Raw genomic sequence first — 12,760 nt, forward strand, 5'->3', positions numbered from 1 at the left:
TAGGTTTGCTGTAATGTAGTATTAGATCTGGCTCATCACAAAACAGAAATTAATATTCAGAGAACATGTTTACACCTGCCAAGTTGAAGAGAGCTTTCCAACCCAAGATGCTAATGGGATCTGCAACATTCTATCCTTTTAGAATTCAGTGTAAATAGAAACTTTTCCTTCCTACCATTTTAAAAATGTTCAGTGCAATAATTCCATATTTTAAAAATAATTTGTAAGTTAAATTAAATCTAGAAATCACTTTTATTGCTTAATATGACCCCTAAAGTAACTAACTTTCCTGCCACACTCTTCCTGTCTTTGAATTTTTCATGCCCAAAATAATTGTGTGCATTTTATTACCTACTTGACCTAAGTTCAATTGGCTGTTTGCTATTTCCACCATGCAAATTTGTCATTATAGATTTTCTCTCTGTTTCCTTTGTTTCTGGGGATTAGTTAGATGATATGATAATACAAACTGATTCACTGTTACCTCTCTATGCAAAATAATGAAACCACTATAATCTCATTAGACAGTTTCACTGGTTCCTCTGATTATCTACTTTATCCACATTTGTCTTTCTACTATAATGTCTGTGCTTAATTTTCTTCTCAGCTTTACATAGTTTAAAAAATTGAAAGACACTCATAAAAAAATTATTTTGCCAAAAAAGTATTATATTTTTTATCCATTATAATTTAGGTTGAGCTGGCAACATTTTTTATTCTTTGCTAGGATTTGATTAGGTTTCTGTAGAGTTCAGTAGAAGCACTCATCAGAATAAGCACTGGTTTATTTTCTTCTATTTTTTTCCCCATCTAGGTTTGCAGATAATTCAGGAAGTAAAATCTTTTCTTTCCCCTCTGGTATCTTTACCTACAGTGGGAAATTATCTTGTTTTTAAAATTCTATATCTAATCTGCTTAACTGAGCATGCAGCATCGAGAGCACAACCTGAAACATCCAGAAGAAAACCAAACCTCTGTGGCTTTAGAACAAACCATTCTTCCTCACAATGTTGTAAGGATATTTCAGCTATTCATGCTCACATTCTATGTTCTGTCAATTACCCCCAAAAGAACTGAACTAAATGTCTTCCAACTATCCCATTCAATAATTCTGTGCTTACAGATAAAACCATTATCTCACTGAATACCCACACTAGATTCCAGATTATCTACAGTTGTACAGATAATACAGTTGTGCTATAGACATTTGCATCCACAGTACTATGAACCCTTCCTAAAAATAGTTTTGTCATTCTTGTGATGTGAGCACCTGTGCTGGTTTTAGTTCAAATATTGTCAGACCAGTCTTCCACTCTTACAAATAATGAAGTGACTAATTGCATGAACTGCAAACTCTGCTAAAGATTATTAAAAATATGTCTTTGACCTCCTGTGTTTTCTGCAAAGCTTTTGTAATTAGCTCCTCGGTGACAATTTTCCTGAGGAAGCATTTATTAGCCCTATTTTTCAACTGTTATATTTTGGGGAGCCAAAGAAAGACAAAAAAATGCCATATGTCCTCTATTTGCTTTCATCTGAAGAAAAAAAGTAATTATTAATCTATCTACCTATATGTTTCATACCACCTTCCAATAAATCATCTTACCTTGTAAATGATGTGGCGTACATTCAAATTTTGTATAATCAATACAAACATGTTATACAAGTCCACTGCTGGTAAAGAGCATAATTCTTCCACTACCAGGGAAGTTCTATTGTCTTCAGGGAGCTTTAGCAGCAGGCTAAGTACTTCTTCATCACATCTTCCAGTTAAAGCTACCACAAAGGCACTGTAAAGAACCTACCACAATATATGTGCATTAAAAATTTTTCTCCCTGAAATGCATCACCATTTTTTATAGTCAATAAGGTGAAAATTTGTGTCACAGTAACATGACAATTTGCAGGCACCAACAGACCTGAAATAATAAACCATACAACTTTATATCAGATGGCTATGTTCTTACTTTGTACTCCTTGTACATATAAAAAGATTAAGTATATTTCTTATAAGGATTTGCTTTCATTTTTCACAGGTCAATCATTCATTCTTGAACATTCATACCATAAGCAGGCATATTTACAATGCTGAGCATACTCCTAGCAGATATACACCTCTGCTGCAGAAACACATGAAGATCAAAATCTAGGTGTGTGAATCACTAACATCAAACAATATGGTCCTTCCTTCTTTCAAAGGACACACAAATTTACCACTTGGGGATGCCTATATGGCAGAATGTCTACTCCGAGCCAGCTCACATTTCTCAGTTAAACACTGTTTTAAAGTATTCTTTAATAGCAGATGAAGGGACAAATGTCTAAGCAGACCCTGGGTGAGGCTATAATAAAACATTCTTGGATAATGGCAAGTGCTTGAAGTCCAGATAACTCAGGAGCTCTTAGCTACCCATTCTCAACAAGTCCAGAAAAAATAAAAGATTTTTAGGAGCCGTAGGAGCCAAAGAACAGGGCTCCATTGTACTGCTTAGGACAAAATCTGCCTCTACTGCCTCCACTGAATGCATCTCTTGCTGCTAACAGTACCCAATCAAGGAGAGGATCGGCAAGACAGTCAGGATATGCAATATAACTCTTTAATTCCTACAAACACTTTATTTTCTAACTTAATTATTTGATTTTTTGATTTTTATTCTGGAACAGAATTTTGCCTTTGTGATTCTACAAGGTTTTCTACGTATTTAAAGATTCACTTTTTTGTGTGTGCATTCAAGGAACAGAACATCAACATAATTCTGCAAGCAGCATAAGATGATACTGATTTGGATTTCTTGCTGGGGAGGAAATTTGACTGTGATGCAATTTGATATTTATTTCAAATGTCCCTCACAGGTATATCACCATTTCAGTGCAGTTTTAACACATTCTATGTTTTATCCCCTAGGTTAATTTCCTCTGAACTTTCCTTGCAGCTTTCTGAGAACCAGAGCTAATCCAAACTCCTACACTCAGTAAATGAATGCTTATAGTCTTCAGATTACAGGTTTTAAGTGATTTCAAATCACTTTATCCCATGGCAATGAGCATGGCCAGCACATAACATCGTGGCAGAAATTATGGGTAAGTACAATAAGAACAAAAAATTCCCAGGGTTACTCTTACTGTTCCAGAAGAAAGCACAGTAGTAGTATCTAATCACAGAAATATAGGGCTACAATGGGCCTATAGCTATCATTAGGTAATCAGATAGTGGCTTTATAGACAATAAACATAATGGGCATGCTTAAAATATAGCTCTAGAAAGTACTTGTGTAGTTTTTATAATCAGTAAGAGACACAGCCCTTTAATGCTCCAGTTGGACTGGGGGAGGATTTAAGCACTAAGCAAACAAAAAATTCTGTATCATTATGCAAATGTGAGACGTGTATATATCTAAGCTCTGCATAAGACTGGCAAAAAGTAATGATGGAAAGTAATTTGACAATTCAGCCAATTAGCATTATTATTCCAAAGGACCAAAGGTGCACTGAATCCCTTTCAGATGATTTCTCTCATTACCATTTAGTGATATCACAGTAACAAGCTAACAATAAAGGCAGTCACACTGCCACAGAAGCAGAAGAACAAATCATCTGTAAGTAGTTATGAGGTCTGAACTGCCTTTTTAATGCTGCACTTTTCAGGAACAGAGCTTGCGGCGGTTTCTGCAAGCAGAGCATCACTGACACCCAGTGGCTGCTTGGCCGAGCTGATCAATTTGCACCAAATGTACCCCCAGCTCTTCAACAGACACTCACAGGAGAGGGAACGTGTTAGACAGCTGGCATTTCTCATGATTTCGACTGATCTCTGGGATCACAGGAAAAAGCAATGGTAACACACAGCTCTTCCCTCAGAAAACTTACTCAAAAGTCAACACTTCAAAGTGAAAGTAAAGCAGGACAGTGGTAAGATAATGCAAGAATGGTGAGGAGCACTTAAGGTAAGTTAAAAAATATATACATAAGACAACTCCATACCACAAGGAGCAGAGGTGGTAAGGTGCAAAATGGTATCTCCAGAAACCCTCATCTTTTTTACAATACCATGACAGCAAAGCTCCAATTCTGTGTCAGCACAAGAGGGTAAAACATTGCTGAAAGTAATGAAGCAATGCCATTTAGACCAGAGGAATAATGCTACTATAAATTGATCTCTTAATGCATCACATTATTACTTTAAAGTCCTAAAACTCCCAAAGTACTTCATGTGAAAGCGATAAGTGAAAAGATAAGATTCCACAGAAACAATGTAGCTTGTTTTGCTTCAGCTGGCACACCATGCTATAGATTGACCCTCTAATTTGACACCTCTTTTTGATGTTTTACCTCTGAATGAGAGACACCGGCTTCCAAAAGGGTATTGACAGTTTCTTCAGAAATATTGACAGAAGAACCAATGTCCAGCCTCAACTGAGTAATATTCTTCACAAAATCTTTGACTTTCACATCTGGAAGAGAAAGAAAATAGTACCAACAGCACCAAATTTATTAATTAGATTTCCTACAGGTTGTATCCTTTCCATTCAATTCACTATGAGTGACAAAATTGCCTTATGTCAAATGTGTAGTAATAAACAGTGTCCCTTTGAAGTTGAAAGAACAAAGAAACAGTTATTGTCCTACAAAATTACACTAGAGTGACTTATAGAAAAAATGAAGAAAACTGGCACCTACCATTCACAAGATTAAAATTGCTGAGGAAAGCTGCCGCTGGATTTTCTGACAATTGTAGCTCCAAATTTTCTGTCACCCTGGAAAGACAGCCTTAGTTTCACAAGTTAGCAGAGCCAAATCATTGGCATTTCGATGCACGAGGACAAACATGAAGAGTGAAACAGGACTTAAAGAGGCAATAGGGTCCCACTGTGCTCTGTGTGCATGTGCTGTGCATGCAGTCAGCACCTCTACAGACCTTCTCATGTTGTACTTACATGCTGCAGGGGTCATCATATTTCATGCCTAAATGAGACTGCATACGTAGAGATACACATGTGTAGCTCTACATATGTAGAGACAGATTCCCATAATGACTAAGGGCCCGAGCAAACAGTAGCTTATAGAGAAGGACAGGTCTAGCAACATCTCACTTCCATGTTTCTCACTGAACACACATTTTTAAAACTTAGAGATCCAAATCACAGTTCAGGGTGAAAAAAAATGTCTATCTAATTTAAGTAGTAAAGAGTATGCATACATTAGATATTATTTTCTCTTTAAAACTGGGCATAAGCCTGTGCTATTTAGGAGCAGCATTTAGTCTCAAGCTCTTCTGTATTACTGTGATTCACAGACACCACTCAAGCCTGTTGTGAAAAAAATCCAACAGTCAAACCAGTATAGCAACAGTTATAACAATGTCTACTTCTAGCTGATTACAAATTTGAAACACTCTGTAGTGCCAGTTTTACTTAAAATCTAATGGCTTTCCCCATGCAAATAACTATCAGAAGTTGTTTGGACTTCAATCCCATCAGTTTACAATCACTATACTGTGTTTCTAATTCTTTGAACTCCTGAACTGATCTAAGTGCTTAATATTTCACAAAAATATATGCACCTATTGAGAGGAAAAGCCATATCAAAAGAGCTATAAATAAAAAATTTGGATATCAAAATTTTGACCTAACTTTACCTAACTTGAGTCACAGGAAATTGAAAATTTTCTTAGTTATGATCCAAAGCATTCGCTGGTGGAGCAGTAGAATCTGCTGCAAGTGCTTGGCAACAAATGGAAGAGTTTTTAGAAATATTGTTATTCTAAATTACTTAGATAATTTGTATCTTTTATCCACTCAGTTTTAAGTTAAATGAACAAAGCTTAAAAAGATAGTATCTCTCCTGTAATCACTTAGTTTAGAACACAGACATATGCACAGAATAAAATCACTAATGATGAGAAACCATTTGAGGTACCAAAATGTGAAAGGCTTTACATTTGCAGTCGTCTCTGGATGTTCCCCAACATTAGCTGGCATTCACAGCTGTTCCTGCTGGTATTCTGCAAGACTCCCACAAAGCTCTCCAAAGCATTGGAAAGTTTTTGGTTAATATATGCCATACTCTCACAATCTCCCTTTTTGAAAGCTGTCAAGTATCTTCCAACATCCTGCAGAACACAGTAATCACAAGATTAGTAAATTCATGAAATTGTGTTATAGATAGAACTAGCAGCTCTCAGCAACCAGATGATTTGTAGCTTCAAATGAGAATTTGGGTAAGACAATATTCTCTTACTCATTGTATGATTAACTGAAACTAGAATAAATATTTTCAAGAAGCAAGAAATTTTCAAATATTTGAGTTTTGGAAACAATTGGTTTGGGAATTTGAACAAGCCTGTCAAGGAGAGTCATCCACTAGAAATGCCAATCTTTTAAAATTTATTTCAAAATTAAATGGCTGTTCTTTTTCCTTTTTTTTTTTTTTTTTTTAGTCTGACCATTTTTATCCTTTTCCAAAAAAAACTTGTTTTGAACATCAGTTTTGATTAAACAAACCAAAATATCTGGATCCTCATTTCCAAAGTTCTTCATGCATTATGCTCTGTATAGTATGCACTTCTATATTTTCTCCTGAATATTTACAGATTTGATTTTGAGAAGCTTTTTTAATATTTGCAGAAGTAGGTCACAGAACAGTGGTGACCACACAAACACATTTGGTCTGCAAAAGTCTGCTTTGAGATATAAGTGATGCAACTTGTCATCTATTTACTTGAACACATTGCTGTTCATATCAGAAAAATGTCCAGCTAGACAAAGCAGCAGAGCTATTTAATAAAGAGAAGACAGATTCTGTATTAAAAAGCATGACTTTAGTATTTTGTCTGTGTCCAGCACACTTGTCTGTGTACACACATGTGTGCTATCCAAAGGCCTGCTTCCATCTCTGGGTGAGTCTCTTTATGCCAAATATTGCTCTCATCTGCTGGCAATTTCATGTTAAAGAAGAACAGACTGAACCCAACTGGTAATCACAACTGTTATTTTAGCTGGAATTACTCTAGCTAAGAAGTTTATTTGTTCCTCATTTAATTTCACAAATGTTCCTGGGAAGATTTAAAAGTATAAATGTACTGTAACTCATTAAATGACAGAATGACAGAATTTAAAGGAATTAAAAATGGGCCGCTGTTTGAAATTGATTAACAATCCAATTGTCCTAGTTATAGGACTTGTAATAAATCAAAGTCATACTTAAAGCTTGTAAATGTTTATTTAAGGAATTTCTTCTGGGTATCGCTATCAAAATTAACAGAGGTATACCTATTTAAACCTCAGGTTTGTATAACCACTGTGGGAACTTTTCATTTAGACAGAGGGGAAAAAAAAAGAAACTTTCATTAGTTTCCTAAGTTTAATGCATGTTGTAAAGTACACTTGTAGGTGAGGGAATCATTCAGACCTGATAACGATCTTGAACCACAGCAATCCCTTCAAAGACAGCGAGAAGAAAGTGACCCGTTAATCCATCTTTACACTTTGTAATGGCACAGAAAATGTTGCTAAAGACAATGGGTTCTTCTGTAAGAGAAAATGTCCAGATTTAATCAGATTTAAAAACTTACTTGAAATCAAATTTAAAGTTAGCCAACAAGTAAGGAAGAGAATTTTTTTTTTTGAAAGGAAGGAACATCTGATGTGTTAAGGCACAGAGAAATATTTCTAATTAAATTTATGTATCATTTCAGAGGACAAGAAAGGCTGGTTTGATTCAATTTCAGTTACTCTTCTCCATTACATTTTCCTGATCAGTAATAAGAGCACCCCTACCTGCTGCAGAACCAGAGAAGACCATTTCCTTTCTGCTCTTCATGAGCAAGAAGCTCATAAGTAAGAGCTCATAACTGTGAGAAGCTGAGTATATTAACCACATCTACCTTTTCCTCGGGCGAGCTCCCCTGATGCTGTTTCCCTCTAGGAACACCTGGGTGTTACTAACCCTCCAGTGAGCAGTAACTTTCAAACCCAAACTACAAGGGAAGCAAAACAGCATTACATAAGCATTTTCCCTATCTTAGGATAATGAACCCATATAGGGTGATAGCAGTATCCCCCTGGTCATCCATGGAGACTGTTTCTACCCAAGCTTGCAGCCACCATATCCTTGGGAAAAAACCTGCTTTCTGCTGTCTGCAATGGGTTTGTCCATGGGATAGTAGTGAAGGAATTTCAATCAACTGCTGAATTCTCATTCAGTACCAAGACAATTTTTTTAGCTATATTCTTTCCTTAAGTTTGTTTCTTAAGTCAAGTAGGAAGAATAGTAAACATTAAACACTGCTTCTAAAACAAGCAAACCTTGATCTTGCTCATAGCAATAATACAATACTATTCCTCAAATCAAACCAAAACAAACAGTTTTCATCTTTTCTCATTAGGTTTCATAATATTTTCTGTAACAAATGAAACATTATAAAGCATTCCCACAAACAGAGGATTGAAATGAGAATGACAGAAATTTAGTTTCCTAGTCTCAGTTCTCTCAATAAATAGACTGTTCTTCACAGGTCAGGGACAGAACACAGGTACCTGGATACACAATTCCAATATCACTTATCCTAGCTCAACATCACTACTGTTTTACTCTTTGGAACTACATCCATCACAGGAGAGTGGAGAAGACAGTCAAAACTGGATTATAATCACATTTTACACTCTTTTGCAAATTAACTTGGCATAAGACATTACAGATTTCATCCCTTGCCCTAGAAGGGCAGGTTAATGTCTTCTAATTGCTCTTTGCAAACAATTCTAGGCATAGTTGGCTAAAATATGAGCTTTGAAAAGCACTAGGTTTTGTTTCCCACAGAAAAAATAATATGAATTTATACTGAGGTCAATATCTATATTGCCTTTCTTAAAGTGCACAACTTGGGAGCATATACATAAGGAATAAAACAAGGTAACACATTAAAATTTGAACAATTTGTTGAAGGTGAAGTTTTTCAGCTACAGGTAGCCAATTCACTGGCATGACAAAACCAGAAGTGGGAGATCCTACTTCCTTTAACTCCTTGCCCCATTTTTCCTTACTGTCAAATATACACTGCCCTGTGGCAAGTCTGGCTCATTAAAAAAAAACCCCTGTGACCTGACTCGGCTCACTAGCTGAGGAGGAGCAGCAAGAGCTCCTGCTTTCCCTGGGATTTTAGGTCTATATTAATGCTCCAGAAAGAAACAATTCCTTTGTATGATCTGTATCAGATTTTTTCATGTGTTGGTTTAATTTCCAGGCATCAGTATGCTTGCTGTGCTTGGCATCACCCAAATTACCTTACTTGTACAAAAGCTTGGTTTTGTTAAGTTAAGGCTTAACTTAACAGTACTAACACATGGGTCCCAGAGTCACTACGGTGGTAACCAACCTGAAAAGATTTTGAGAATATTCAAAATGGTAAATTGCAATTTCTGCAATAGTACGACACTATCAGGGTATAAATGTTCCTGAAGAATGTTGCAGATTTTAGATGCTCTGTAGAAATATCAAAAAGAAAACATTATTTTCATTCCAAGGGTACCACAGAAAAATTTCAAGTGACAATGTATAAATATAGTCTTCAATGAACCACACAAGGATTTCAATATTAAATGTTATTACATTTGTTTGAACTATTTCAAAATCAGAATATAATACTTCCATGTTAAAAAAATATATCATAAGAGTGCTAGAAAATACCTTCACAAAATAAGCAAAATCATAATAGCTTCAGAAATACTGAGAGGCCACAGAATATGCTGACTTGATGGTAAAGAGCAGATAATCAGCATGAAGGGAAAATAAACCACTTTTCTAGTACTTGCTTTTGATATTTTTCAACAGATTAGGTTAATACTTGACCCTGATGGACAATGGTTTCATGTATTTACATAAAATTAATCATAAAGTTCAAAATACCACATCAAAGCATCAACTTTACAATGCCATTTCTCCGCTGGTTTATGTCAGTAGGACCAGGAGCTCCACCAGCAAGATACCCTAGAGCTGTTTGGAGCAACCAACTTGTGGCTCATTAAATTTTGTTTAAATGCAGCAACTCCAGTCTAGCAGCCTTTCTATTAAGTAAACCATCAGTAAAACTGAAGCAGTTTCCTCTGCTTCTGGATTACATATGATCTGAGTAATCAGGCAAATACGATTGTGAGCTCAAGATTCCTTCAGACACTGCATTTGTTAAACTGAACTACTTAACACAATAGCCATAAGATATCAACAAATTTAAGTTAAAGAAACTTCGTATGACTGTATTTGGATATAGAAAAAAACCTCCACACACACCACAAAGAACTAGGCTCAAGCCTCCTTCAACATTTAGCTCCAAAGGCAAAAATGACTGTTGCCTGCCGATTAATGGGGGTTCAGTATTCAAACCTGCATGGATTTTAAAACACAAGTATCTTCAAATAATTTTTCCGTAATAGTTCCAAAGAAACCAATTAAAGTATCAATGCATATGACTAAACACCTAACTTAAAATAAACACAATAATCTGGTCCACACAATACCAAATAGAGCTGGTCTTAACAACATAAATTGGAACAAATCTGAAATGAAACACTAAATAACTTAATAAAAGTTGTCATTGAGCTGCTCATAAACAGAGAGCCCTTCTGTCATTGCCAGCACACTTCCCAAAATGTGTACATGGAAAACACTTACCTCAGTTCTGCCATTACATCCTTATGCAAATTCATAAGTAAGAGTTTTATTTTATTCCTGTCATGTTCTGCAGTGGACTGAAATATTATTTGCAAAATCTCTTGCATGATCTCCAGAGTTCTGCTTTGGGACTGAGTAGAAGTGTCTCTATATGGTGCATTATAAAAAAATGAATCAATTAAGTCAACTTTATGAAGCTTAGAATTGTTTGCATGCAAAGGTTCTTCTACAACATCAAGGTCAGCAATTATATGAAGGAGGCTGTTTAGCAAAACTGAAAAAGCAGGGTGAGTATTATTCAATTTCTCTCTGCTAAAATGACTGTCACCGAACAACATACCAGTATAGTCCTTCTTAGACTTATTTTGGAATAGCTCCAGAAAGGCAATAATATCTTTGACAGCCAGCAGTAGGTCATTTGATGAACTTTCATTAGTCATAAGGAGAATTAGAATATGCATTATTTTAGAATAATTTTTATCGTTACACTCGCATAGAATGCTCTTCACAATGCCTTGTATATCTTCAAAATTTCTTGGTACAGCATCTACAGATGACGTCTTAAACTGCTCTAGTAAAACATCAGGAGCCATTGAAGAGGACTGTCCAGTGGCCAACTTTAATAATTGAAACTCTTGATCTATCACCACAAGTAAGTGTCTAACACTGAAATTCACCAATAAATTTTCTATGCTTGTAACAACAGGAAACAAGAAGTTCTCAAAGTTGTCAGTTATATTGATGTTCCCACTTAAAGCTGATATTGTCATAAGCACTGTGTGTGTCTGGTTTCCAACAGATGACAGCATCATCAAAGGCTGAATTACCGAAAGAAAAGAAAGGACAGCTTCAGTATTCAGGAGTCTGGAAACTTCACCAGTCATGTTCTTAACATTAGTAAGAACACTCTTAAGTGATGTTCTTGACTCTCTGTTCCAACTTCGGCCACCATAAAGATTGTTCAGCTGCTCAAGAAGTCTTTTGGCCATCTCCATTTCTGATACTGAAACACTGTCCAGAGTTTCTAAGATTCGTAAAGCCATTTGGCTCTTTGGTGTGGAGGAACAATTGATTGCATGTGTATTATTCACCTGCAGTGGCACAGCATAAAGGGATAGCTCATTCCAAAAATCTAGCAGCTCTTTGAGAACTGAGCTGTTTATATGATGGAGCTCAGAAAACTTCAAAATTATAGAGTTCCATTCCTTAATCTGATGAAAAAAGCAAGTCAGATTATGAATTATATCCACCTGAATGTCCTCCATAGAACAAGCAAAACTGTCATCCAGAGTGATGAGTTTAAGCTCCTTAATAATTTCAATGACTGCATTGTAATGAAGAGTAGAATTGGTGTGCACCAAGTCACAAGGTTTAACAGTGGTATCACTTTCAGGTGTTGCTGTTGTGAGAGTCCAGCAGAATGCTGCAGAAAAACAAGCGGAGGCCTCTCTGGGCTCATTGGAGATGTCTGACAATGCCTCCAGCAATATTAAAAGATCTTCAACTTGGTTAGAGAACTCCTCATCAGTAAACATTGGCATTTTTTCTTCCTGAGTCAGTATGAAAGCATATATTTCAGCTAGTGCTTCTGTAACATTTCCATGAGTCAATCTTTCTGTAAGGCTGATGACATCAAAGAGGAGGTTGAACACATCTTCTGTATTGTAGTGCTCATCGTGTTCAAAGAGCTGTGTTATTTGGTGTACATCAGTCAGGTTCCAGTAACATGATATGTTCTCAAATGCATCCCACCAGTCTGTTAAGGTACCTAACCCAGAGTTCTCAAGGTTAAAAGATTTGACATTTTTTAAGAAATTTTCTAGGGTCTCCTGGACCTGTTTGAATCTACTTATCAAAAACTCAACATCCAGGTTTCTCATGTTTTGCACCAAGGCAACCATAAGCTTTAGAAACTCCTTTTCATCTCTTAATGGAAAGACAACAAATGTAGGAGACTTGAAAACTTCAAGTGCCTTCCTTACCAGTTCAATATTCAGACCTGCTGTTTCTATCATTTTCTGAGGAAATGCTTTGTGTTCATCCTGCAAGTTTGAGTCAAGTTTTCTTATCATATATTGAAAGAACTCCATCAGCAAAC

The 12,760-nt window shown here is 36.0% G+C and overlaps 1 protein-coding gene across 1 annotated transcript in view; it reads right to left on the reverse strand.

The window, feature by feature from the left end:
* The window catches only part of ABCA13 (ATP binding cassette subfamily A member 13), a 168,646-nt gene that overhangs the window by 128,132 nt on the left and 27,754 nt on the right, over positions 1–12,760 (reverse strand). Inside the window, exons 11-16 of the mRNA XM_041411692.1 lie at positions 11,003–12,704; positions 7,408–7,526; positions 5,937–6,109; positions 4,678–4,754; positions 4,330–4,451; positions 1,607–1,801 (exon numbers count right to left, since the gene is read on the reverse strand). Coding sequence (XP_041267626.1) covers positions 1,607–1,801; positions 4,330–4,451; positions 4,678–4,754; positions 5,937–6,109; positions 7,408–7,526; positions 11,003–12,704 — 2,388 coding nt within the window. The remainder of the gene's footprint in view (positions 1–1,606; positions 1,802–4,329; positions 4,452–4,677; positions 4,755–5,936; positions 6,110–7,407; positions 7,527–11,002; positions 12,705–12,760) is intronic.

Source organism: Onychostruthus taczanowskii, unplaced genomic scaffold (genome assembly GCF_017590055.1).
Source record: "Onychostruthus taczanowskii isolate IOZ18803 unplaced genomic scaffold, ASM1759005v1 scaffold37, whole genome shotgun sequence".
Lineage (NCBI taxonomy): Eukaryota > Metazoa > Chordata > Aves > Passeriformes > Passeridae > Onychostruthus > Onychostruthus taczanowskii.